This window comes from Heptranchias perlo, chromosome 24 (genome assembly GCF_035084215.1).
Source record: "Heptranchias perlo isolate sHepPer1 chromosome 24, sHepPer1.hap1, whole genome shotgun sequence".
Taxonomy (NCBI): Eukaryota; Metazoa; Chordata; class Chondrichthyes; order Hexanchiformes; family Hexanchidae; genus Heptranchias; species Heptranchias perlo.
In genome coordinates, this window is record NC_090348.1 from 50,490,251 (window position 1) to 50,516,086 (window position 25,836).

General features: G+C 43.2%; 1 protein-coding gene across 8 annotated transcripts in view; it reads right to left on the reverse strand.

Annotated features, from left to right (window-relative positions):
* Nucleotides 1-25,836, reverse strand: part of dennd6b (DENN/MADD domain containing 6B) — a 236,093-nt gene that overhangs the window by 40,127 nt on the left and 170,130 nt on the right. For all 8 annotated transcript variants that reach the window (XR_010967118.1, XR_010967117.1, XR_010967119.1 and 5 more), the window contains 4 exons: nt 21,435-21,500; nt 9,216-9,280; nt 3,261-3,350; nt 1,285-1,338 (listed from right to left, as the gene is read on the reverse strand). Coding sequence is in view for 5 of the 8 variants with exons in the window: in XM_068005278.1 (XP_067861379.1) it covers nt 1,285-1,338; nt 3,261-3,350; nt 9,216-9,280; nt 21,435-21,500 (275 nt within the window). In the remaining 3 variants the exon portion in view is untranslated. The remainder of the gene's footprint in view (nt 1-1,284; nt 1,339-3,260; nt 3,351-9,215; nt 9,281-21,434; nt 21,501-25,836) is intronic.

The window sequence follows — 25,836 nt, forward strand, 5'->3', positions numbered from 1 at the left end:
AAAGAATTTGGATGAAGGAATAGAGAGCCGTATATCTAGGTTTGCTGACGACACCAAGTTAGGTGGCACAGTAAATAGTGTAGATGGAAGCAGAAAGTTGCAAAGGGACATTGATAGATGAAGAGTGGGCAAAACTGTGGCAGATGGCGTTTAATGTGGGGAAGTATAAGGTCATCCACTTTGGACCTGATAGATTGGAGTATTTTCTAAATGTTGAGAAGCTAGGAACTGTGGAGGAGCAGAGAGATTTAGGGTTCCAAGTACAGGAATCACTAAAATCTAGTGGAGGCTAATGGAATATAGGCTTTTACCTCAAGAGGGCTGGAATACAATGGGGTGGAATTTAGAGTCATAGAGTCATAGAGTCATAGAGTTATACAGCACGGATAGAGGCCCTTCAGCCCATCGTGTCCGCGCCGGCCATCAGCCCTGTCTACTCTAATCCCATATTCCAGCATTTGTACAGAGCTCTGGTCGGACCCCATTTAGAGTACTGCATTCAGTTCTGGGCACTGCACCTCAGGAAGGATATAATGGCCTTGGACAGTGGTGCAGCGCAGAGTCATCAGAATGATACCGGGGCTGAAGAAGTTAAATTATGAGGACAGGTAGCATAGACTAGGCTTGTATTTCCTTGGATATGGAAGCTTAAATGGTGATCTAATTGAGGTGTTTAAGATGATTAAAGGATTTGATAGGGTAGATAGAGAAAAACTATTTCCTCTGGTGGGAGAGTCCAGAACAAGGGGGCATAACTTTAAAATTAGAACTAGGCCATTCAGGATGTCAGGAAGCACTTTTTCACACAAAGGCTAGTGGAAATCTGGAACTCTCCTCCCCCAAAAAGCTGTTGAGGTTGGAGGTCAATTGAAATTTTCAAAACTGAGATTGATAGATCTTTGTAAGGCAAGGGTATTAAGGGTTACGGAAGCAAGGCGGGTAGATGGAGTTAAGATACAGATCAGCCATAATCTAATTGAATTGCGGAGCAAGCTCGAGCGGCTGAATGGCCTCCTCCTGTTCCTATGTTCCATGCAGCAGTACACCACGCTGATGTGCTACCATTTTACAGTTATTAATCAGGTGTTCTTTATAGAGGCTCAAGGTTAAAATTCTAACCTTCAAGATAGCAGCAGGTTTAACCCGATCTTTCAACAGCAGGACATCCCTTTTATTTCAGGGATTTGATCTTGTTGTGGTGAAGCTCAGTGTTTGTAAGCCAACAAATTGAATGTGAACACCACAGTTTATCAGCAAGGATAACAGTGCAATACTCCGTTTTACCTTCCATGCCGTGATGGTTCTCTGAAGTGGCATCAGACTGGCTACATATCTCTCCTGAAGGGAAAGGAAAACAATTATGGACTGCTTAAACTTCTATTTCCTACACATCAAAGGAGAAAAATCACTCGGTCCAGATGGGATGCATCCTGGGTTACTGAAGGAAGTAAGGCTGGAAATTGCGGAGCCTCTGGCCACAATCTTCCAATCCTCCTCAGATATGGGGATGGTGCCAGAGGACTACAAATGTTACACCCCTATTCAAAAAAGTGGAGAGGGATCCAACCAAGCAATTAGAGGCCAGTTATCCTAATGTCAGTAGTGGGGAAACTTTTAGAGACAATAATCCGGCACAAAATAAATTGGCACTAGGAAATATGGGCTAATAAATGGAAATCAGCGCAGATTTGTTAAAGGAAAATCATGTTTAACTAACATGATTGAGTTCTTTGATGAAGTAACGGAGAGGGTTGATGAGGGTAATGCGGTTGATGTTGTGTACATGGACTTTCAAAAGGCATTTGATAAAGTACTGCATAATAGACTTGTTAGCAAAATTAAAACCAATGGGATTAAAGGGACAGTGGCAGCATGGATACAAAATTGGCTAGGGTACAGAAAGCAGAGAGTAGTGGTGAACAGTTGTTTTTCAGACTGGACGGAAGTATACAGTGGTGTTCCCCAGGGGTCAGTATTAGGACCACTGCTCTTTTTGATATATATTAATGACCTTCACTTGGGTATAATTTCAAAGTTTGCCGATGACACAAAACTTGGAAATGCAGTAAACAATGTGGAGGATAGTAACAGACTTCAGGAGGATAGAGACAGACTGGTGAAATGGGCAGACATATGACAGATGAAATTTAATGCAGAGAAGTGTGAAGTGATGCATTTTGGTAGGATCAGTGAGGAGAGGCAATATAAACTAAATGGTACAATTTAAAAGGAAGTGCAAGAACAGAGAGACCTGGGGGTGCACATACACAAGTCTTTGAAGGCTGTTAAAAAAGCATATGGGATCCTTGGCTTTATAAACGGAGGCATGGGGTACAAAAGCAAGGAAGTTATGCTAAACCTTTATAAAACACTGGTTAGGCCCCAGCTGGAGTATTGTGCCCTTTGGGAAGGATATCATGGTCTTAGAGAGGGTGCAGAAGAAATTTACTGGAATAGTGCCAGGGATGAGGGACTTCAATTATGTGGAGAGACTGCAGAAGCTGGGGTTGTTCTCCTTAGAACAGAGGAGGTTAAGGGGAGATTTGATATCGGTATTCAAAGACATGAATGGTTTTGATAGAATAAGGAGAAACTGTTTCCAGTGGCAGAAGGGTCGGTAACCAGGGGACACAGATTTAAGGTGATCAGCAAAACAGCCAGAGGCGAGATGAGGAGAAATATTTTTACGCAGTGAGTTGTAATGATCTGGAATCCATTGCCTGAAAGGGCGGTGAAAGCAGATTCAATAGCAACTTTCAGAAGGGGATTGGATAAATACTTGAAGGGAAAAAATTCACAGGGCTATGAGGAAAGAACAGGGGAATGGGACTAAGTGGATAACTCTTTCAAAGTGCCGGCACAGGCACGATGGGCCGAATGGCCTTCTCCTATGCTGTACTTATTATGATACTTAAAACTTCCCTCAGGAGCTCACAGATGGGCTCAGCTAGTTTAAAACAGTGGCAAATTAATCCACAGATCATAAATGTTCCATGGTGTGGTGCTCTGGGCTGGCACCCATGGTACGCTGCTCTAGCAGGTATCAGCAACTCCACAAGAGGAGGGAAGGCAAAAAACTGGGAGGGGGGAGATGAGAGGGGGAATTATATAAACCTACATGCATATTATTAAGTCAGCTCTCTATTAGAATTTGCAATGGAAAATAGATGTTTCGGACACAAGTTCAGAAAGTGAAGTTACTGAAATTAATAAATTCATGCAGACATTTTTACAATCTCAAAAAAGAATGAATTGCACACCAGTGGAATAATGAAGCTCTGGGTCAGCTCCAGTAAGTGGCGTCGGAGAATGGCACTCTGCACTTCTGATGGACGCTTTCTTTGAATACCCTGGAATAAATTAGAGACAGAAAAAGAATAGCAAAAAAAGTCATCAGTGTCTAGACATTTTAACATTTAAAGAATCATAGAAAGTTATGGTACAGAAGGAGGCCATTCGGCCCTTCGTGTCCGTGCCAGCTGAAAAAGAGCTACCCAGCTTAATCTCACTTTCCAGCACTTGTTCCATAGCCCTGTAGGTTATGGCACTTCAAGTGCATATCCAAATACTTTTTAAATGAGTTGAGGGTTTCTGCCTCTGCCACCCTTTCAGGCAGTGAGTTCCAGACCCCCACCACCCTCTGGGTGAAAACATTTCTCCTCAGCTCCCCTCTAATCCTTCTGCCAATTACTTTAAATCTACACCCCCTGGTCACTGACTCCTCTGTCAAGGGAAATAGCTCCTCCTTATCCACTCTATCTAGTCCAGTCATAATTTTATATACCTCAATTAAATCTCCCCTCAGCCTCCTTTGTTCCAAAGAAAACAACCCCAGCCTATCCAATCTTTTCTCATAGCTAAAATTCTCCAGCCCTGGCAACATCCTCGTAAATCTCCTCTGTACCCTCTCTAGTGCAATCACATCTTTCCCGTAATGTGCTGACCATAAGAACATAAGAAATAGGAGCAGGAGTAGGCCATCCGGCCCTCGAGTCTGCTCCGCCATTCAACAAGATCACGGCTGATCTTCCACCTCAACACCATTTTCCTGCACTATCTCCATATCCCTTGATGCCTTTAATATCTAGAAATCTATCGATCTCTGTTTTGAATGAACTCAATGACTGAGCCTCCACAGCCCTCTGGGGTAGAGAATTCTAAAGATTCACCACCCTCTGAGTGAAGAAATTTCTCCTCATCTCAGTCCTAAATGGCCTACCCCTTATTCTGAGACTGTGACCCCTGGTTCTAGACTCCCCAACCAGGGAAAACATCTTCCCTGCATCTACCCTATCGAGCCCTGTAAGAATTTTGTATGTTTCAATGAGATCACCTCTCATTCTTCTAAACTCTAGAGAATACAGGCCTAGTCTACTCAATCTCGCCTCCTACGACAATCCCGCTATCCCAGGAATCAGTCTGGTGAACCTTCGTTGCACTCCCTCTGTGGCAAGTATATCCTTTCTTAGGTAAGGAGGCCAAAATTGTACACAATACTCCAGGTGCAGTCTCACCAAGGCCCTATATAATTGCAGTTAGACATCTTTACTCCTGTACTCAAATACTCTTGAAATAAAGGCCAATATACCATTTGCCTTCCTAATTGCTTGCTGCACTTGCATGTTAGCTTTCAGTGACTCATGTACAAGGACACCCAGGTCCCTTTGAACATCAATATTTCCCAATCTCTCACCATTTAAAAAATTTCTGTTTTTCCTACCAAAGTGGATAACTTCACATTTTTCCACATTATATTCCATCTGCCATGTTCCTGCTCTCACTTAGGCTGTCTAGATCCCCTTGAAGCCTCTTTACATCCTCCTCACAACTCACATTCCCACCTAGTTTTGTGTCATCAACAATGACCTTCCCTCCATCATAAGGTCAGAAATGGGGATGTTCGCAGATGATTGCACAGTGTTCAGTTCCATTCACAACCCCTCAAATAATGAAGCAGTCCGAGCCCGCATGCAGCAAGACCTGGACAACATCCAGGCTTGGGCTTGTAAGTGGCAAGTAACATTCGCGCCAGATAAGTGCCAGGCAATGACCATCTCCAACAAGAGAGAGTCTAACCCTCTCCCCTTGACATTCAACGGCATTACTATCGCCGAATCCCCCATCAACATCCTGGGGGTCACCATTGACCAGAAACTTAACTGGACCAGCCATATAAATACTGTGGCTACGAGAGCAGGTCAGAGGCTGGGTATTCTGCAGCGAGTGACTCACCTCCTGACTCCCCAAAGCCTTTCCACCATCTACAAGGCACAAGTCAGGAGTGTGATGGAATACTCTCCACTTGCTTGGATAAGAGCAGCTCCAACAACACTCAAGAAGCTCGACACCATCCAAAATAAAACATCCCGCTTGATTGGCACCCCATCCACCACACTAAACATTCACTCCCTTCACCGCTGGCGCACAGTGGCTGCAGTGTGTACCATCCACAGGATGCACTGCAGCAACTCGCCAAGGCTTCTTCGACAGCACCTCCCAAACCCGCGACCTCTACCAGCTAGAAGGACAACAGCAGCAGGCACATGGGAACAACACCACTTGCACGTTCCCCTCCAAGTCACACATCATCCTGACTTGGAAATATATCGCCGTTCCTTCATCGTCGCTGGGTCAAAATCCTGGAACTCCCTTGCTAACAGCACTGTGGGAGAACCGTCACCACACGGACTGCAGCAGTTCAAGAAGGCGGCTCACCACCACCTTCTCAAGGGCAATTAGGGATGGGCAATAAATGCTGGCCTCGCCAACGACGCCCACATCCCATGAACAAATAAATAAAAAAAGAATTTGGTCCCCTCATCCAAATCATTGATATAGATTGTGAATAGCTGGGGCCCAAGCACCGATCCCTGCGGGACCCCACTAGATCTGACTGCCAACCTGAAAAAGACCCGTTTATTCCTACATTCTGTTTTGTCTGTTAACCAATTCTCAATCCATGCCAGTATATTACCCCCAATTCCATGTGCTCTAACTTTGTTCACCAACCTCCCGTGTGGGACCTTATCGAAAGCCTTCTGAAAATCCAAATACACCACATCCACTGGTTCCCCCTTATCTATTCTACTAGTTACATCCTCAAAGAACTCCAATAGCTTTGTCAAACATGATTTCCCTTTCATAAATCCATGTTGACTCTATCAAATCCTATTATTATTTTCTAAGTGTCCTGTTATCACGTCCTTTATAATAGATTCTAGCATTTTCCCTACCACTGATGTCAGGCTAACATGTCTGTATTTTCCCTGTTTTCTCTCTCCCTCCTTTCTTAAATAGCGGGGTCACATTTGCTACCCACCAATCTGCAGGAACCGTTCCAGAATCTATAGAATTTTGGATGACGACAACCAATGTATCCACTACCTCCATAGCCACCTCTTTCAAAACCCTGAGATGTAGATCAGGTCCTTGGAATTTATCAACTTTCAGTCCCATTCATTTCTCTAGTACTATTTTTTTTTACTAATACTAATTTCTTTCAGTTCCTCATTCGCGCCAGACCCTTGGTTCTCAAGTATTTCTGGGAGGTTTTTGTGACTTCTTCCGTTAAGACAGACAGAAAGTATTAGTTTAATTTCTCTGCCATTTCCTTATTTCTCATTATAAATTCTTCCGTCTGTCTGCAAGGGACCCACATTTGCCTTCACCAGTCTTTTCCTTTTTACATACCTATAGAAGCTTTTACAATCCATTTTTATGTTCTCACTAGTTTACTCTCATATTCTATTTTCCCTTTCTTTATCAATTTCTTGGCCCTCCTTTGCTGAATTCTAAAATGCTCCCAATCCTCAGGTTTACTGCTTTTTCTGGCAACTTTATATGCCTCTTCCTTTGATTTAATACTATCTTTAATTTCTTTTGTTAGCCACGGTTAGACCACTTTTCCTGTTGGGTTTTTGTGCCTTAAAGAAATATATATTTGTTGCAAATTATGTATTCATTCTTTAAATGCCAGCCATTGCCTGTCTATCATCATACCTTTTGATGTAGATCCAAAACTGTACACAGTACTCAAGCTGTGGCCTAACCAAGTTAGGATATTAGTTATCCAAAAATATACTAGGGTAACGGTACTCTAGGCAATGAAGAAGGGGAGGGGTTTCTACAATGTGTCGAACACTACTTTCCAGATCAGTATTTTTTTCATCCAACAAGAAACAAGGCAGTGCTGGATGTAGTTTTAGGAAATGAAGTGGTACAATTAGATAATGTATGGTCAGAAAAATATCTAGAGAACTTTTGAGGTGGTGGTGTTCTCATGATATTGCTGCTCTTGATCTTCTCAGTGTTGAAGTAACCTTGGTTAGAGCACCAGTAGTGGAGCTGGTGCACATTCAGTCCAGTGGCAGGGGCACCAACCAAGCAAACTGCTCTGTCCTGGATGGTGCCAAGCTTCTTGAATGTTGTTACTGCTGCACCCATCCAGGTGAGTAGTGAGTATTCCATCATATTCTTGACTTGAGCCTAGTAGATGGTGGAGAAGCTTTGAGGGGACAGGTGGTGAGCCACTTCTAGTCTTTGCCTTGAACTTGTAGTCATGATGTAGATATGGCTGATCCAGTTCAGCTTCTGGTCAATGGTGATCCCCAAATGTTGATGGTAGGAGACCTGGTGATGGTGGTGCCGTTGGAGGTGACTAGTTATTACCTGGGACTTACACAGTGAAAATGTTACCTGCTACATCTCAGGCCAAGCATGGATGTTATCCAGGCCCTGCTGTGAACTGGTATGGGCTGCTTCATCATTGGCAGATTGTGAATGGAGCTGAACGGTATGGAATGTCAACGACCATCTCCTCTCCTAACCTTATAATGGAGGAAAGGTTATTGATGAAGCAGCTGAAGATGGTTGGGCTGAGGATGCTTCCTTGAAGGACTCCTGCAGTGATGTCTTTGGGCTGTGACGATTGACAACCACACCAACTTCCTTTTCTTCTGGTATGACTCCAGCCACTGATGGGTTTTCCTTTTGAACCCCCTTGTGACTTCAGTTTTTCTAGGGCTCCTTGGTGCTATACCTGGTTGAATGCTGCCTTGATGTCGAGGGCAGCTACTCTCCCCTCTCCTCTGGCATTTAGCTCTTGTGTTCATGTTGACAGACAAGACAGTGGACAAAAAATGAAAAACTTTCAAATAGGAGAATGAGGTACAAACAAGACATATTTGCATAAGTAGTAAATGGGGTGCAGCAAAAGCTGGATTTTGTTAAATGAATGGAGCAAATGAAATTGAGGCTTAAAAAGCTATGAGACAATTCTATAGCTAATAATGGAACAGAATATAGAAAATATAAAGGTGACGCAAAGACGACTAGAAAGGTTAAGAAAGGTGCCAGGGAGTGAAGGATTTTCTAAACACATAAAACAAAAAGAATATTTAAAAATACAGTAGGATCTATGAGATGGAAAAGGAAATCTGCATATGGGAGTGAAGAAATGGCAGAGATATTAAATGAATACTTTGCTTTGGTTTTCACAGAATGTCCTAAACAATGATGGAAACTGAATTCACAAATAAATATCTGAAGAAGCACAATTTAAAATGGTATGGGGAAGGGCAGGGGAATGGTACTAAATGGACAACTCTTTCAAAGAATTGGCATAACCATGATCATTGAAACATACAAGATTCTGAGGGGGCTTGACAGGGTAAATGCTGAGAGGATGTTTCCCCTGGCTGAAGAATTTAGAACTAGGGCACATAGTCTCAGGATAAGGGGTTGGCCATTTAAGACTGAGATGAGGAGGAATTTCTTCATTCAGAGGGTTGTGAATCTTTGGAATTCTCTATATGCCAGAGGGCTGTGGATGCTGAGTCGTTGATAAGTTCAAGGCTGAAATAGATAGATTTTTGGACTCCAGAGGAATCAAGGGATATGGGGATCGGGTGGGAAAGTGGAGTTGAGGTTAAAGATCAGCCATAATCTTATTGAATGGCAGAGCAGGCTCGAGGGGCTGTATGGCCTACTCCTGCACCTATTTCTTATGTTCTTATGATGGGCTGAATGGCCTCCTTTTGTGCTGTAAACTATGATTCTATAGCACAGTGGTAGGAGCCTCAGCACCCTCTAGGCTTGGGAGGAAAGGGAAATAAATAAAATCAATAGTCAAGGGTTCTCGCATCTTCTCAAAGGGATCCATGATACAAGCCGAGATCATTGACCCGCCCTCACACATTAAAACAATTATGATTTACCTTTAAAAGTCGTTTAATAAGAGCCTTGTCCTTGTACAGAAAGGTTTTGTAAGACGTGTAGATACCTGCACAAAAAGTAGAGGAAATCTGTTTTAAATGGCTTTTCTTTATTTTCTTTGAGGAGAATACATCTATCATAACTAAAAATCTTTCATCTCTGCTCACTTTGTGTTTGCCACAATTTGACTTCCCGTTGTTGCGTTTTGTTACACTTTTCGTGTCAACTTTTTCTCATTATACATTCCTATGTCCATGCTTGTAATGTGTTTTGCCTACATGAAGTCCTCACTTCGATTGTGCAATCTGGCTACCAAGTTACCACAGATCACTTTAAATTTTCATCTACCATTTTTTCTCAGTAACTGAAATTTCTAATGTCCTAAATAAAGGTTTAAAACAAAACAAAAATAAAGTTATTTATCTCAGGATAATATGATTAAATGTATCCATTGTATTATCATTTGTGTCTTTTAATGGCTTCAATAAAGCTTTTACTTGAAGGTCTCTGCCACTCCCAAAAGCCTGGTCTTCGACAGGATATCTTTACCTCACAATTGAGAGAGAGCTTTCAATCACATCTGTGCATTCTGAGCAAACAGAAATTATTTACAGAGAATGGATTTTATTGTCAATTCAATTGAAAATCTCTCCTGAACTATTTTTGAGCCTAACAATTCTATTAATATAAAAACTTGAAAATTGCACTTGAGCATTTTTATTTGTTTTTCGAAACTTATGTTTATTAAAGCTGCACGAGTTGGGAAACTTACCAATAGCGCATTCCCAGCACACGCTGGGGGTGCATATTAGGAAATTGTGCATCCCAGTCCCTGATTTGTTGATCCGATGATTTTAACAAGCAGAAAATTTATGCTTAAATGCTTTAAAGCAAGAACATAAAGATAAGAACAAGCTGACCATGGATAAAGTGGCAGTACCTGACGTTGGAATACATGGGGTGTGGAGGCTTGACGCTTTGAAAGGAGTTTGGGTCAAATTCTTCTGGACCCCTCTCCCAATGTCCTACTGGATCTCAGGTCCTCCCTCCTCATACTTCCACCTTCCCCCGAATCTTCTAGCCATTGTACCCCTCTGTCAGTGCTCACAAAGCTCTAGACCACATTCTCAGTGCACCTTATCACATAACTGCCCCAATGTTCCCAAACCTTGAAATCTCCCTCCCCAATTCCCCCAGATCCCAGGATCTCATTCTCAGCTATCCCAAATCCCAGGAGCTAATCATATATTCCTACAATCTCCCTATTCAATGCTATCAAAACCTTGGCACTCCACTCCTGGGCTCCCTGGGAGCACATCTTAGTACTGCCAGATTCCAAGGCAGCTCCCAATATTGAAGTGGAGATGCCGGTGATGGACTGGGGTGGACAAATGTAAGGAATCTTACAACACCAGGTTATAGTCCAACAATTTTATTTTAAAATCACAAGCTTTCGGAGATTATCCCCTTCGTCAGGTGAATGAGTGGAAGGTTCTCAAATCGCATATCTTATATTAGGCTGGGACAGCATCACACCAATCAAAAGGTGTCGTTGTTGTTCAAACAGGCCAGTCACGGAGAACAGCACGTCCCAGTACACTGGATATACATTGTGTCAATTACACAGACAGAAAGAAAGAGACCCTAATGGCAGAGAAAGAGAGAGAGAATATTAAAACACATAATTTTTTTTTTCCCTTTTTGCTGGTGGGGTTACGTGTAGCATGACATGAACCCAAGATCCCGGTTGAGGCCGTCCTCATGGGTGCGGAACTTGGCTATCAACTTCTGCTCGACGATTTTGCGTTGTCGTGTGTCTCGAAGGCCGCCTTGGAGAACGCTGACCCGCAGATCGGTGGCTGAATGTCCTTGCCTGCTAAAGTGTTCCCCGACTGGGAGGGAACCCTCCTGTCTGGCGATTGTTGCGCGGTGTCCGTTCATCCGTTGTTGCAGTGTCTGCATGGTCTCGCCAATGTACCATGCTCCGGGGCATCCTTTCCTGCAACGTATGAGGTAGACAACGTTGGCCGAGTCACAGGAGTATGAACCATGTACCTGGTGGGTGGTGTCCTCTCGTGTGACGGTGGTATCCGTGTCGATGATCTGGCATGTCTTGCAGAGGTTGCCGTGGCAGGGTTGTGTGGTGTCGTGGACGCTGTTCTCCTGAAAGCTGGGTAATTTGCTGCGAACGATGGTCTGTTTGAGGTTGGGTGGCTGTTTGAAGGCGAGTAGTGGAGGCGTGGGGATGGCCTTAGTGAGGTGTTCGTCGTCATCGATGACATGTTGAAGGCTGCGGAGAACATGGTGTAGTTTCTCCGCTCCGGGGAAGTACTGGACGACAAAGGGTACTCTGTTGGTTGCGTCCCGTGTTTGTCTTCTGAGGAGGTCTATCCGATTCTTCGCTGTGGCCCGTCGGAACTGTCGATCGACAAGTCGAGCATCATATCCCGTTCTTACGAGGGCGTCTTTCAGCGTCTGTAGGTGTCCATCGCGTTCCTCCTCGTCTGAGCAGATCCTGTGTATTCATAGGGCCTGTCCATAGGGGATGGCCTCTTTGACGTGGTTGGGGTGGAAGCTGGAAAAGTGGAGCATCGTGAGGTTGTCCGTGGGCTTGCGGTAGAGTGAGGTGCTGAGGCGCCCGTCTTTGATGGAGATTTGTATGTCCAAGAAAGAAACCGATTCTGAGGAGTAGTCCATGGTGAGTTTGATTGCGGGATGGAACTTGTTGATGTTATCGTGTAGTCTCTTCAGTGATTCTTCGCCGTGGGTCCATAGGAAGAAAATGTCGTCGATGTATCTGGTGTATAGCGTTGGTTGGAGATCCTGTGCAGTGAAGAAGTCATGCTCGAACTTGTGCATGAAAATGTTGGCGTATTGGGGTGCGAATTTGGTCCCCATGGCTGTTCCACGTGTTTGGGTAAAGAACTGGTTATCGAAGGTGAAGACATTGTGATCCAGGATGAAGCGGATGAGTTGTAGGATGGCGTTTGGAGATTGGCTATTGTTGGTGTTGAGTACTGAGGCTGTTGCAGCGATGCCGTCATCGTGGGGGATACTGGTGTAGAGTGCCGAGACGTCCATCGTGGTGAGAAGTGTTCCTGGTTCAACCAACAGAGTACCCTTCGTTGTCCAGTACTTCCCCGGAGCGGAGAAACTACACCATGTTCTCCGCAGTCTTCAACATGTCATCGATGACGACGAACACCTCGCGAAGGCCATCCCCACGCCTCCACTACTCGCCTTCAAACAGCCACCCAACCTCAAACAGACCATCGTTCGCAGCAAATTACCCAGCTTTCAGGAGAACAGCGTCCACGACACCACACAACCCTGCCACGGCAACCTCTGCAAGACATGCCAGATCATCGACACGGATACCACCGTCACACGAGAGGACACCACCCACCAGGTACATGGTTCATACTCCTGTGACTCGGCCAACGTTGTCTACCTCATACGTTGCAGGAAAGGATGCCCCGGAGCATGGTACATTGGCGAGACCATGCAGACACTGCGACAACGGATGAACGGACACCGCGCAACAATCGCCAGACAGGAGGGTTCCCTCCCAGTCGGGGAACACTTTAGCAGTCAAGGACATTCAGCCACCGATCTGCGGGTCAGCGTTCTCCAAGGCGGCCTTCAAGACACGCGGCAACGCAAAATCGTCGAGCAGAAGTTGATAGCCAAGTTTCGCACCCATGAGGACGGCCTCAACCGGGATCTTGGGTTCATGTCACGCTACACGTAACCCCACCAGCAAAAAGGGAAAAAAAAAATTATGTGTTTTAATATTCTCTCTCTCTCTGCCATTAGGGTCTCTTTCTTTCTGTCTGTGTAATTGACACAATGTATATCCAATGTGCTGGGACGTGCTGTTCTATGTGACTGGCCTGTTTGAACAACAACGACACCTTTTGATTGGTGTGATGCTGTCCCAGCCTAATATAAGATATGCGATTTGAGAACCTTCCACTCATTCACCTGACGAAGGGGATAATCTCCGAAAGCTTGTGATTTTAAAATAAAATTGTTGGACTATAACCTGGTGTTGTAAGATTCCCAATATTGAAGTCAGTGTCCCTGCTAACACTATTTTGCATAATACCACCGTTATTATAAAATGTCCTACTCAGTAAAAGCAACACCATTTAGGCTAAACCTTTATAAATCACTGGTTAGGCTTCAGCTGGAGTATTGTGTCCAGTTCTGGGCACCATAATTTAGGAAGGATGTAAAGGGCTTAGAGAGGGTGCAGAGGAGATTTACTAGAATGGTATCAGGAATGCAGGACTTCATTTACATGGAGAGACTAGAGAAGCTGGGGTTGTTCTCCTTAGAGCAGAGAAGGTTAAGGGCAGATTTAATTGAGATATTCAAAATCATGAAGGGTTTTGATAGAGTAAATAAGGAGAAACTGTTTCCACTGGCAGGAGGGTTGGTAACCAGAGGGCACAGATTAAAGTAATTGACAATAGAACCAGAGGGGAGATGAGAATTTTTTTTTAACGCAGGAGTAGTCATGATCAGGAATGCACTGCCTGAAAGGGTGGTAGAAGCAGATTCAATTACAACTTTCAAAAGGGAATTGAATAAATACTTGAAAGGGAAAAAATTGCAGGGCTATGGGGAAAGGGCAGGGGAACGGGACTAATTCGGTAGCTCTTTCAAAGAGCTGGCATTGGCACAATGGGCTGAATGGCCTCCTTCTGTGCTGTAATGTTTGTATGAGCACCATGGGACATCTACTAGTAATAAATTAAAAACCTTATGCCCATGTGCACTTTTATCTACAAACATTACTTTCTGTTGTCACAATTTTGTCACACTTTTTGTGTCAACTTTCTCAGAATAATAATGTTAAATCTAAGTATTTTATAATAATGACAGAACATATGACTATACAATAGGGACTGAATTACATCTATCTACCCTGATCTAATTATCCCACACACTCTAGTACATTTGTCTTCACTCACAGATTAGTGAAGACAAATGTAGGCCCCTTACAGTCAGAAATGGGGGAAATTATAATGGGGAACAAAGAAATGGCAGAACAATTAAACACATACTTTAGTTCTGTCGACACAAATAATCTGCCAGAAACGTTAGGGAACCAAGGGTCTAGTGAGAGGGAGGAACTGAAGGAAATCAGTATTAGTGAAAAAAAAATAGTGCTAGGGAAATTAATGGGGCTAAAGGCTGACAAATCCCCAGGGCCTGATAATCTACATCCCAGAGTACTAAAGGAAGTGGCCCTGGAAATCGTGGATGCATTGGTGATCATCTTCCAAAATTCTAGAGACACTGGAGCAGTTCCTACAGATTGGAGGGTGGCAAATGTAACCCCACTATTTAAAAAAGGAGGGAGAGAAAAAACAGGGAATTACAGACCAGTTAGCCTAACATCAGTGGTGAGGAAAATGCTAGAGTCTATTATAAAAGATGTGATAACAGAACACTTGGAGGGCATTAACAGGATTGGACAAAGTCAGCATGGGTTTATGAAAGGGAAATCATGCTTAACAAATCTACTGGAGTTTTTTGAGGAGGTAACTAGTAGAATAGATAGGGGAGAACCAGTGGATGTGGTGTATTTGGATTTTCAGAAGGCTTTTGATAAGGTCCCACACAAGAGGTTAGTGTGCAAAATTAAAGCACATGGGATTGGGGGGAATATACTGGCATGGATTGAGAATTGATTGACAGACAGGAAATAGAGAGTGAACAGGTCTTTTTCCAGGTGGCAGGCAGTGACTAGTGGGGTACCACAGGGATCAGTGCTTGGGCCCCGGCTATTCACAATATATATCAATGATTTGGATGAGGGAACCAGATGTAACATTTCCAAGTTTGCAGACGACACAAAGCTGGGGTGGAATGTGAGCTGTGAGGAGGATGCAAAGAGGCTCCAATGTGATTTAGACAAGTTGGGCAAGAACATGGCAGATGCAGTATAATGTGGATAAATGTGAGGTTATCATTTGGTTGTAAAAACAGAAAGGCAGATTATTATCTGAATGGTGATAGATTGGGAAAAGGGGAGGTGCAACGAGACCTGGGTGCCCTTGTGCACCAGTCGCTGAAAGTGAGCATTCAGGTGCAGCAAGCAGTTAGGAAGGCGAATGGTATGTTGGCCTTCATTGCAAGAGGATTTGAGTACAGGAGCAGGGGTGTCTTACTGCAGTTATATCCTGCTTGAGGTGTGGTGCCCAGAACTGAACACAGTACTCCAGATGCGGTCTAACCAGAGCTTTATATAACTGTAGCATAACTTACACCCCTTTATATACCCGCTCCCTTGAGATAGAGGCCAACATTCCATTCGCCTTTTTAATTATTTTTTGTACCTGTCCATTAGTTTTTAGTGATTTCTGTACATGGACCCCTAAATCTCTCTGGCTCCTCCACAGTTCCTATCTTCTCTCCACTTAGAAAATATTCTGATCTATTTTTCTTAGGTCCAAAGTGGATGACCTCACTTCCCTACACTGAACGCCATCTGCCATAGTTTTGCTCACTCACTTAATCTATCAATGCCCCTATGCAACTTCCTGCTCCAATCTAAACTACTTACTGTGCCACTTAAGCGCAATAGGAACATAGGAACAGCCCCTTGAGTCTGTTCCGCCATTCAATCAGATCATGGCTGAACTGTATTTCAACCCCATTTACCTGCCTTAGCTGTTTATCCCTTGGTACCCTTACCCAACAAAAATCTATCGATCTCAGTCTTAAAAATTTCAATTGACCCCCAACATCCACAGCATTTTGGAGGAGGCAGTTCCACAACCCTTTGTGTGAAAACGTGCTTCCTGATTTCACTCCTATCTCCAATTTTAAAATTATGCCCCTTTATTTTGGATTCCCCCACCAGAGACAATAGTTTCTCTGTGTCTACCCTATTGAATCCCTTTATCATTTTAAACACCTCAATTAGATCACTCCTTAATCTTCTAAACTCAAGGGGGTTTGAGAAGTTAGGTTAGGAAGATCTCAAGGAGAGTAATCTGAGGATTGTACTAGAGGATTGCAGCAATTTAGGGAAAAACAGATTAGATATGAAAAGAAAAAAATTGCATTTATATAGTACTTTTTGTAACCTCAGGACATATCAAAGCACTTTACAGCCAATGATGTACTTTTGAAGTGTAGTCACTGTTGTAATTTGTAGGGAAATGTGGCAGCCAATTTGCATACAACAAAATCCCATAAACAGCAGTGAGGTAAATAACCAGATTATCTGCTTTAGCGATGTTGGTGGAGGGATAAATGTTGGCCAGGGCACCGGGAGAACTTTGTTGCTCTTCTTCGAATAGTAGCATGGGACCTTCTGCATCCACCTGAGAGGCCAGACTACACATGGCTAGAAAGATATGTAGAAGGGAGGGTTCCAGATTCCTTGGATTATTAGGACAACTTTTGCGATGGTAAAGCACTTCAGACATGATGGGCTTCACTTAAACTGGATTGGTTCTAATATCATTGCAAAGAGGAAGGAATTAAACTAGCATAAGAACGTAAGAAATAGGAGCAGGAGTAGGCCAATCGGCCCCCCGAGCCTGCTCCGCCATTCAATAAGATCATGGCTGATCTGATCCTAACCTCAAATCTAAATTCATGTCCAATTTCCTGCCCGCTCCCCGTAACCCCGAATTCCCTTGACTTCTAGGAAACTGTCTATTTCTGCTTTAAATTTATTCAATGATGTAGCTTCCACAGCTTCCTGGGGCAGCAAATTCCACAGACCTACTACCCTCTGAGTGAAGAAGTTTCTCCTCATCTCAGTTTTGAAAGAGCAGCCCCTTATTCTAAGATTATGCCCCCTAGTTCTAGTTTCACCCATCCCTGGGAACATCCTTACCGCATCCACCCGATCAAGCCCCTTCACAATCTTATATGTTTCAATAAGATCGCCTCTCATTCTTCTGAACTCCAATGAGTAGAGTCCCAATCTACTCAACCTCTCCTCATTTGTCCACCCCCTCATCCCCGGGATTAGCCGAGTGAACCTTCTTTGTACTGCCTCGAGAGCAAGTATGTCTTTTCTTAAGTATGGACACCAAAACTGTATGCAGTATTCCAGGTGCGGTCTCACCAATGCCTTATATAACTGCAGCAATACCTCCCTGTTTTTATATTCTATCCCCCTAGCAATAAAAGCCAACATTCCGTTGGCCTTCTTGATCACCTGCTGCACCTGCATACTAACTTTTTGATTTTCTTGCACGAGGACCCCCAGATCCCTTTGTACTGCAGTACTTTCCAGTTTCTCGCCATTAAGATAATAACTTGCTCTCTGATTTTTCCTGCCAAAGTGCATAACCTCACATTTTCCAATATTGTATTGCATCTGCCAAATCTCTGCCCACTCACCCAGCCTGTCTATATCCCCTTGTAGGTTTTTTATGTCCTCCTCACTCTCCACTTTCCCTCCCATCTTTGTATCATCTGCAAACTTTGATATGTTACACTCGGTCCCCTTCTCCAAATCGTTAATATAGATTGTAAAGAGTTGGGGACCCAGCACCGACCCCTGCGGAACACCACTGGCTACTGGTTGCCAGTCCGAGAATGAACCATTTATCCCAACTCTCTGCTTCCTGTTAGATAACCAATCCTCCACCCATGCCAGAATATTACCCCCAATCCAGTGATTCTTTATCTTGAGCAATAATCTTTTATGTGGCACCTTGTCGAATGCCTTCTGGAAGTCTAAATACACTACGTCCACTGGTTCCCCTTTATCCACCCTGTACGTTATGTCCTCAAAGAGCTCAAAGCAAATTTGTCAGACATGACTTCCCCTTCATAAAGCCATGCTGACTTTGTCCTTTTAAATTATGTTTATCTAAATGTTCCGTTACTGTCTCCTTTGCCTGCTAAACTTCGATTCCAATTTACCCGGGCCAGATCTGTTCTCATCCCATTGAAATTGGCCCTCCTCCAATTGAATACTTTTACTTTAGAGTGATCCATGTCCTTTCCATAGATATTCTAAACCATATGATACTATGATCGCTGGTCCCTAAATGTTCCCCCACTGACACTTGCTCCACTTGGCCCATCTCATTCCCTATAACCAAGTCCAGCAATGCCTCCTTCCTCGTTGGGCTGGAAACATAATGGTTAAGAAAGTTGTCCTGGACACATTTCAAAAATTCCTCCCCCTCTGTGCCCCTTATATTATTATTGTTATCCCAGTTTATATTGGGATAGTCCTGAGTTATCACTACTCTTTAGCTTTTGCAGCTCTCTGTAATTTCTCTGCAAATTTGCTCCACTATATCCTTCCTACTAGTTGGTGGCCTATAGAATACACCCAGTATTGTAATGGCACCGCTTTCATTTCTTAACTCTGACCAAATAGATTCTGTCCTTGACTACTACATGCACTGGTTCCCCCTTATCTACTCTGCCAGTTACACCTTCAAAAAACTCTAATACATTTGTCAAACACGATTTCCCTTTTATAGAACTATGTTGACTCTGTCTAATTATATTATAATTTACTAAGTGCCCTGTTACTATGTCCTTAATAATTGATTCTAGCATTTCCCTACTACTGTCAGGCTGACTGGCCTATCGTTCCCGGTTTTTTCTCTCCCTCCTCAAGTAACTCACTCTCATCAGACCCTTGGTTCCCCACTATTTCTGGTATGCTTTTTGTGTCTTCTACCATGACGACAGATACAAAATATTTGTTTAAAGTCTCTGCCATTCCCTTACTCCCCATTATAGTTTCTCCTGTCTCTGCCTCCAAGGGACCCATGCATACTTTCACTAATCTCTTCCTTTTTACATACTTGTAGAAGCTCTTACAATCTGTTTTTATATTTCTTGCTAGTTTACTCTCATATTCATTTTGCTCCCTCTTTATCAATTTCTTGATCATCCTTTGCTGATTTCTAAAACCCTCCCAATCCTCAGGCTTACTACTCTTTTCGGCAACATTGTAAGCCTCTTCTTTTAATCTAATACTATTCTTAACTTCTCTAGTCATTTTTCCAGTACAGTTTTTATTGAAGGGAATTTATATTCATTGAGAATTATGAATTATTTCTTTAAATGTTTGCCGTTACTTATCCACCGCCATACCCTTTAATCCAATTTTGCAATCTGCCTTAGCCAACTCGCCCCTCATACCTATGTACTTTGACTTTGTTTAAATTTAAGACCCTACTTTCAGACCTAACTACATCACTCAAACTCAATATGAAATTCTATCATATTATGATCACTCATCCCAGAGGATCCTTAACTATAAGATTACACAATACTAGATCTAAAATAGCCTGTTCTCCGGTTGGTTCCTCGACATAGTGTTCTAGACAACTGACTCGAATGCATTCCATGAACTCATCGTCCAAACTATTTTTGCCAATTTGGTTTGCCCAGTCTATATGAAGATTGAAGACCCCCACGATTATTGCATTACTGTTGTTACATGCTCCTCTAGATTTATACTCTGTCCAACATTATAACTACTGTTAGGGGGCCTATAAACTACTCCCACCAGTGTTTTCTGCCCCTTACTATTTCTTAATTCTACCTATATTGATTCTACATCCTGATTTTCTGAGCTAAGATCCTTTCTTACTACTGCCTTTATCTCATCCTTTATTATCAGAGCTACCCCCCTCCTCCTTTTCCATTTTGCCTATCTTTTCTACAAGTCAAGTACCCTGAAATATTTAGTTCCCAACCTTGTTCACCCTTCAACCATGCCTCAGTAATGGCTACTAGATCAAACCCATTTATCTCTATTTGTGCCATAAATTCATTTATCTTGTTACGAATGCTTCATGCATTAAGATATAGCGCCTTCAATTTGAACTTTTTGCTATTTTTCCCTGACGTTACCTTAGTCACTGATGCCCTATTACCTTTGTTAAACTCTCTGTCCCTTCCTGAAACACACTGCTTGTTTTTACCCAAATCACTGTTCTGCTCCATAGCCTTGACTTTTCTCTTTAGACATAAATTTACCCTTACCTGAACCCCCCATGCCCCCCCACCTCGTTAGTTTAAAGGCCTACCTACTGCCCTAGTTATTCGATAGTTCACTCCAGTGTCCTGGCCAATATTTATTCCTCAACAATTACCTTGCATAGAATTACACAGGGGTTTAGTTTTAACCCACCCCCTCCACGATGGGCAGGAGTGCGTCGAGTGGGGGTGGGGTTAAATCAGTAAATATGTGCCATAGCATACAAGGCTACGGACCAAATGCTGGAATATGGGATTAGAGTAGACAGGGCTGATGGCCGGCGCGGACACGATGGGCCGAAGGGCCTCTATCCGTGCTGTATGACTCTATGACTCTATGACTCTATGTGAAACCCGACCCTAACCCACTACGAATGCTCCTACTTTTGGTTTAACGGGGCGGGTTGGGGGGCCGACCGAGTAACCCGTTCTGGAGAGGCGTGTCTGTGATTATAATATTTAAGTAAGGCTCCGTAGGGTCACATATCTTTAATTCGTGCTTATTAGCCCATGGCATTTTCTTATCCTGCTTGCTCAGTGATATATTCTGAAAGGTATTCCATTTGACCTCAGCTGAGGTTTTTTTTAAAAAATATTATCCTCCAGTTCATTTGTTTAAGCACTTCCCTCATTATTTCGAATAGCCCTTTTAATGTTATACACCTGAGTATTGGTTTATTCCAGGATCATGTCAAATGTGTTCATTTTAAGGTCACTGTCATCTAGAGGTGATCGTTCACCTGACGAAGGGGGAAGCCTCCGAAAGCTTGTGAATTTAAAATAAAATTGCTGGACTATAACTTGGTGTTGTAAAATTGTTTACAATCATCTAGAGGTGTCACTACTTCTGTTGTTAAAATGTTATCTAACTCATTTGTCACTAGATACAAATGGCACAGGAAGTTCTTTCGTAACTTCTGTGAATTCTTCTTTGCAACCCTCTTGTGTCCTGTTGATTCAGTTACTAGATCTCCTAAGGAGAAAGCAGACCCATCAGAGAGGGGTCCGGGAGATGATAGGACAGTGTTTGTCTCACTGCACTACCCAGATATGCATCTGGGCTGGATTTGAACTCAAGTTTCAGAAGTGAAACGACAGTGTCTGGCTGTCTATGCCAATCCATCTTAACTTTCAGAGACTTCCGACAACACACAAAGTGATCCTTCTATAGTCTAATAAACTGCAGGCGTGACTTGAGACGGATCCCAAAGTGAAAGCCGGACTTCTAGTACCTGGCTTTGTGTCCAGTGTCCTAAGCTTCATCAGTTTCTTCACTTTTATTTGTTTGGGTAAATCACCTGAAAAACAAAAATCAGAATGAGATTGAATAACCTATGATTGCTGGATCTGCACTTTATGCTTCAGAGGGGACTCAAGAAACAATTGAACATGGAGCTCGTGCTTAAATGAGGTTAGATGTTAGACCAATGACAATAGGTAATACACATAAAACAGAACAAACCTACTGTGCATATAGGGTAATAGAGGAAGCACAGCTCAGGTAGAATAACACAGGCGTTACAAGGCAGTTACACATTCTGGGCTTCTAACACCAGACCACAAGAAAACAGCTTGAGTGATTTATCAAAAGCAATTAAGCAAGAAATGTTACTACTTTGTACAGCTTGGGACCATGCTGTACGCAAATTGGCTGCTGCGTTTCTGACATCACAACAGAGACTACACTTCAAAAGTACTTCATTAGCTGTAAGGTGCTCTGGGATGTCCTGAGGTTGTGAAAGGCGCTTTAGAAATGCAAGTCTTTCTTTCTAATATTCTCAATTGGGTTTATATATTTATGCCGCATTTTCAAATTTTTTTGACTATTTTTATACAGAAAGGATTTGGAAAAGATTTGTATTTGAAAGTTGGGATTTTAAAAGCAAAGTGTATTCACACAAGTTTAAAAAAACCACCCAGACAAAAGGTGGTTAAAAATGCAAATAAGCTACACGCAGAAGTTCGTTCCCTAAAGACTGAAAATAATAATCCTGTCTCAGTAATCGATAAACATCCCATTGTGTTGTAGGTTCCTGGTCCTGGGTGCTCAATAGCGGTTTTCTGACATAGAATCATAGAATGATACAGCACACAAGGAAGCCATTTGGCATATTGTGCTATCCAAGAGCTATCCAATTAGTCCCACTCCCTGCCCTTTCCCCATAGCCCTGCAAATTTTTCCCCTTCAAGTATTTATCCAATTCCTTTTTAAAAGTTATGAATCTGCTTCCCCCACCCTTTAAGGCAGCGCATTCAGATCATAACTCGCTGCGTAAATTTTTTTTTCCTCATGTTGTCTCTGGTTCTTTTGCCAATTACCCTAAATCTGTCACCCCTGGTTACCGACCCTTCTGCCACTGGAAAGAGTTTCTCCCTATTTTGAACACCTATATCAAATCTCCCCTTAACTTTTATGCTTTTTTAACAGCCTTCGCAACTTGTCCTGCCACCTTCAAAGACTTGTTTGTGCATGTACACCCCCAGGTCTCTCTGTTCCTGCATCTTTTAAAGTTGTACCATTTAGTTTATATTGCCTCTCCTCATTCTTCCTACCAAAATGAATCACTTCACACTTCTCTGCATTAAATTTCATCTGCCATATGTCTGCCCATTTCACCAGCCTGTCTATGTCCTGCTAAAGTCCGTTACTATCCTCATCACTGTTTACTACATTTCCAAATTTCGTGTCATCTGAAAACTTTGAAATTATGACCTGTATACCCAAGTCCAGGTAATTACTATATATCAAAAAGAGACTTGACTATTCCAATGCTCTCCTGGCCTCCCACATTCCTCCCTCCATAAACTTGAGCTCATCTAAACTCTGCTGCCGTATCCTTACTCGCACCGAGTCCCGTTCACCCATCACCACTGTGCTTGCTGACCTACACTGACTCCCCATCCGGGAACGCTTCGATTTTAAAATTCTCATCCTTGTTTTCAAATCTTTCCATGGCCTCCATTTCCCTATCTCTGTAACCTCCTCCAGCTCTACAACCCTCCAAGATCTCTGCACTCCTCCACTTCTTGCCTTTTGCACATCCCCGATTTTAATTGCTCAACCACTGGTGGCCATGCCTTCAGCTGCCTAGGCCCTAAGCTCTGGAATTCCCTCCCTAAACCTCTCTGCCTCTCTCTCCTCCTTTAAGGTGCTCCTTAAAACCTACCTCTCTGACCAAGCTTTTGGTCACCTGTCCTAATATCTCTAAGTGGCTCAGTGTCAAATTTCATTTGATAACATTCCTGTGAAGCGCCTTGTGACATTTTGCTACATTAAAGACACTATATAAATGCAAGCAGTTGATGTTATTGTCTTAATACTGACCCCTGGGGGACACCACTGTACACCTCCCTCCAGTCTAAAAAAAACCGTTCACCACTGCTCTCTGCTTTCTGTCCCTTAGCCAATTTCGTATCCACATTGCTGCTGTCCCTTTAATCCAATGGGCTTCAATTCTGCTTACAAGTCTATTATGTGGTATTTTATCAAATGCCTTCATCAAAGAACTCAATCAAGGTAGACAAACATGATTTGCCTTTAACAAATCCATGCTGGCTGTCATTTATCAACCCAGATTTTTCTAAGTGAGGGTTCTATAACAAGGGGGCATAGATTCAAGGTAAAAGGCGAGAGGTTTAGAGGGGATTTGAGAAAGAACTTTTTCACCCAGAGGGTGGTTGGAGTCTGGAACTCACTGCCTGAAAGGGTTGTGGAGGCAGGAACCCTCACAACATTCAAGAAGCATTTGGATGAGCACTTGAAATGCCATAGCATACAAGGCTACGGACCAAATGCTGGAATATGGGATTAGAGTAGACAGGGCTTGATGGCCGGCGCGGACACGATGGGCCGAAGGGCCTCTATCCGTGCTGTATAACTCTATGACTCTATAAGTGACAATTAATTTTGTCTCGGATAGTTGTCTCTAAAAGTTTCCCCACTACCGTTAGACTGATTGGCCTGCAGTTGCCAGGTTTATCCCTCTCTTCTTTTTTGAACAGGGGTGTAACATTTGCAATCCTCCAGTCCTCCGGCACTCATATCTAAGGAGGACTGGAAGATTGTGGCCAAAGCCTCCGCTATTTCCACCCTTACTTCCCTCAGCAACCTAGGATGCATGCCATCGGACCAGGTGACTTTTCGGGTGTATATAGTACAAGGATCTTTGCAAAAGCAGAGCTAGAGCACAGAGGTTGGGAAAGACAGAGAGTGAACCTGTAACACAGTGAAGCGTTAATAGAGCGAGGACATTCAACTGGGAATTTGGTGATCGTGGGAATTAGGTGCAGAGGGAAAAGGAAGTGCTGAGTGATTTAGATTAAGACTGAGTGCAGCATAAAGGGAGCCGCATGAGGAATCAAAACAAGGCAAAGAGCAGCACCGAGGTTAAGCCAGTACGTATTTAAGTTCATTGGTTAATGTTTTTAGTGGTTATTGGGGATAAAAGGAGCAGGAGCGGAGGCCCAAGAACAGAAGGAGTGGGATCAGCGACCGAGTGCAGAGCGGGGACATAAAGCTGAGACCAACTCAAACACAGACAGAAGTTTGAAAGAGTGACATCAGAGGACCGCAGGTCAGTGACTGGTTGGTGAGTAATATATTTTTTTGCTCTCTAAGCAAGGAGAGTGGTTTAAATTAGGAACATATAACTTATTAATACTTTATTAAATTAATAACAAACTAGATAAATTAATTTAAAAATAACTAAAAATAAACCAAGTGAATTAATTACATAAAAACTTTAAGTAAATAAATAAAACAAGATTAGATAGAGCTGGTAGTACAGGTGGTGTGCCTTAATTGCAGCATGTGAGAGTTTGTAGACAGCAATGTGATCCCAGGCAACCACATCTGCAGTAAGTATCTGCAACTCAAGGAACTCCTGCTCAGAGTTGTTGAGCTGGAGTCCGAGGTGCAGGTATTGCGATGCATCAGGGAGGGGGAAGAGTTATCTGGACACTTTGAGCCGGGAGGCAGTCACACCCCTTAGGTTAGACAGTGGTTTAGATTTGGTTAGTGGTCAGGGACAGGAGGACGTGACTGAGTCAGGCAGGTAAGGGGACCCCAGGTGCAGTGGTGGAGAAGCCTCAGCCTTTGTACTTGTCCAACAGGTACAAGGTACTTGCTACCTGTGTGGATGAAAACAAAGACTGCAAGGAGGATGGGCAGACTGACTACAGCACCGTTGTACAGGAGGCCATTCAAAAGGGAGAAGCGAAAAGGAAGGTGGTAGTGTTAGGTGATAGATACGATTCTCTGCAGCCATGACCAGGAGTCCTAAAGGCTGTGTTGCCTGCCTAGTGGCAGGGTTAAGAATATCTCCTCGCAGCTGGAGAAGAACTTAAAGCAGCAGGAGGATCAAGTTGTCACGGTCCACGAAGGAACCAATGTCATAGGTAGAACTAGGAATGAGGTTCTGCTGAGGGAGATTGAGGAGCTAGTGTCCAAATTAAAAGGCGGAACCTCAAAGGTAATAATCTCTGGATTAGAACATAGGAACAGGAGTAGGCCATTTGATAAGATCATGGCTGATCTGTGATCTAACTCCATATACCTGCCTTTGGCCCATATCCCTTAATACCTTTGGTTGCCAAAAAGCTATCGATCTCACATTTAAATTTAGCAATTAAGCT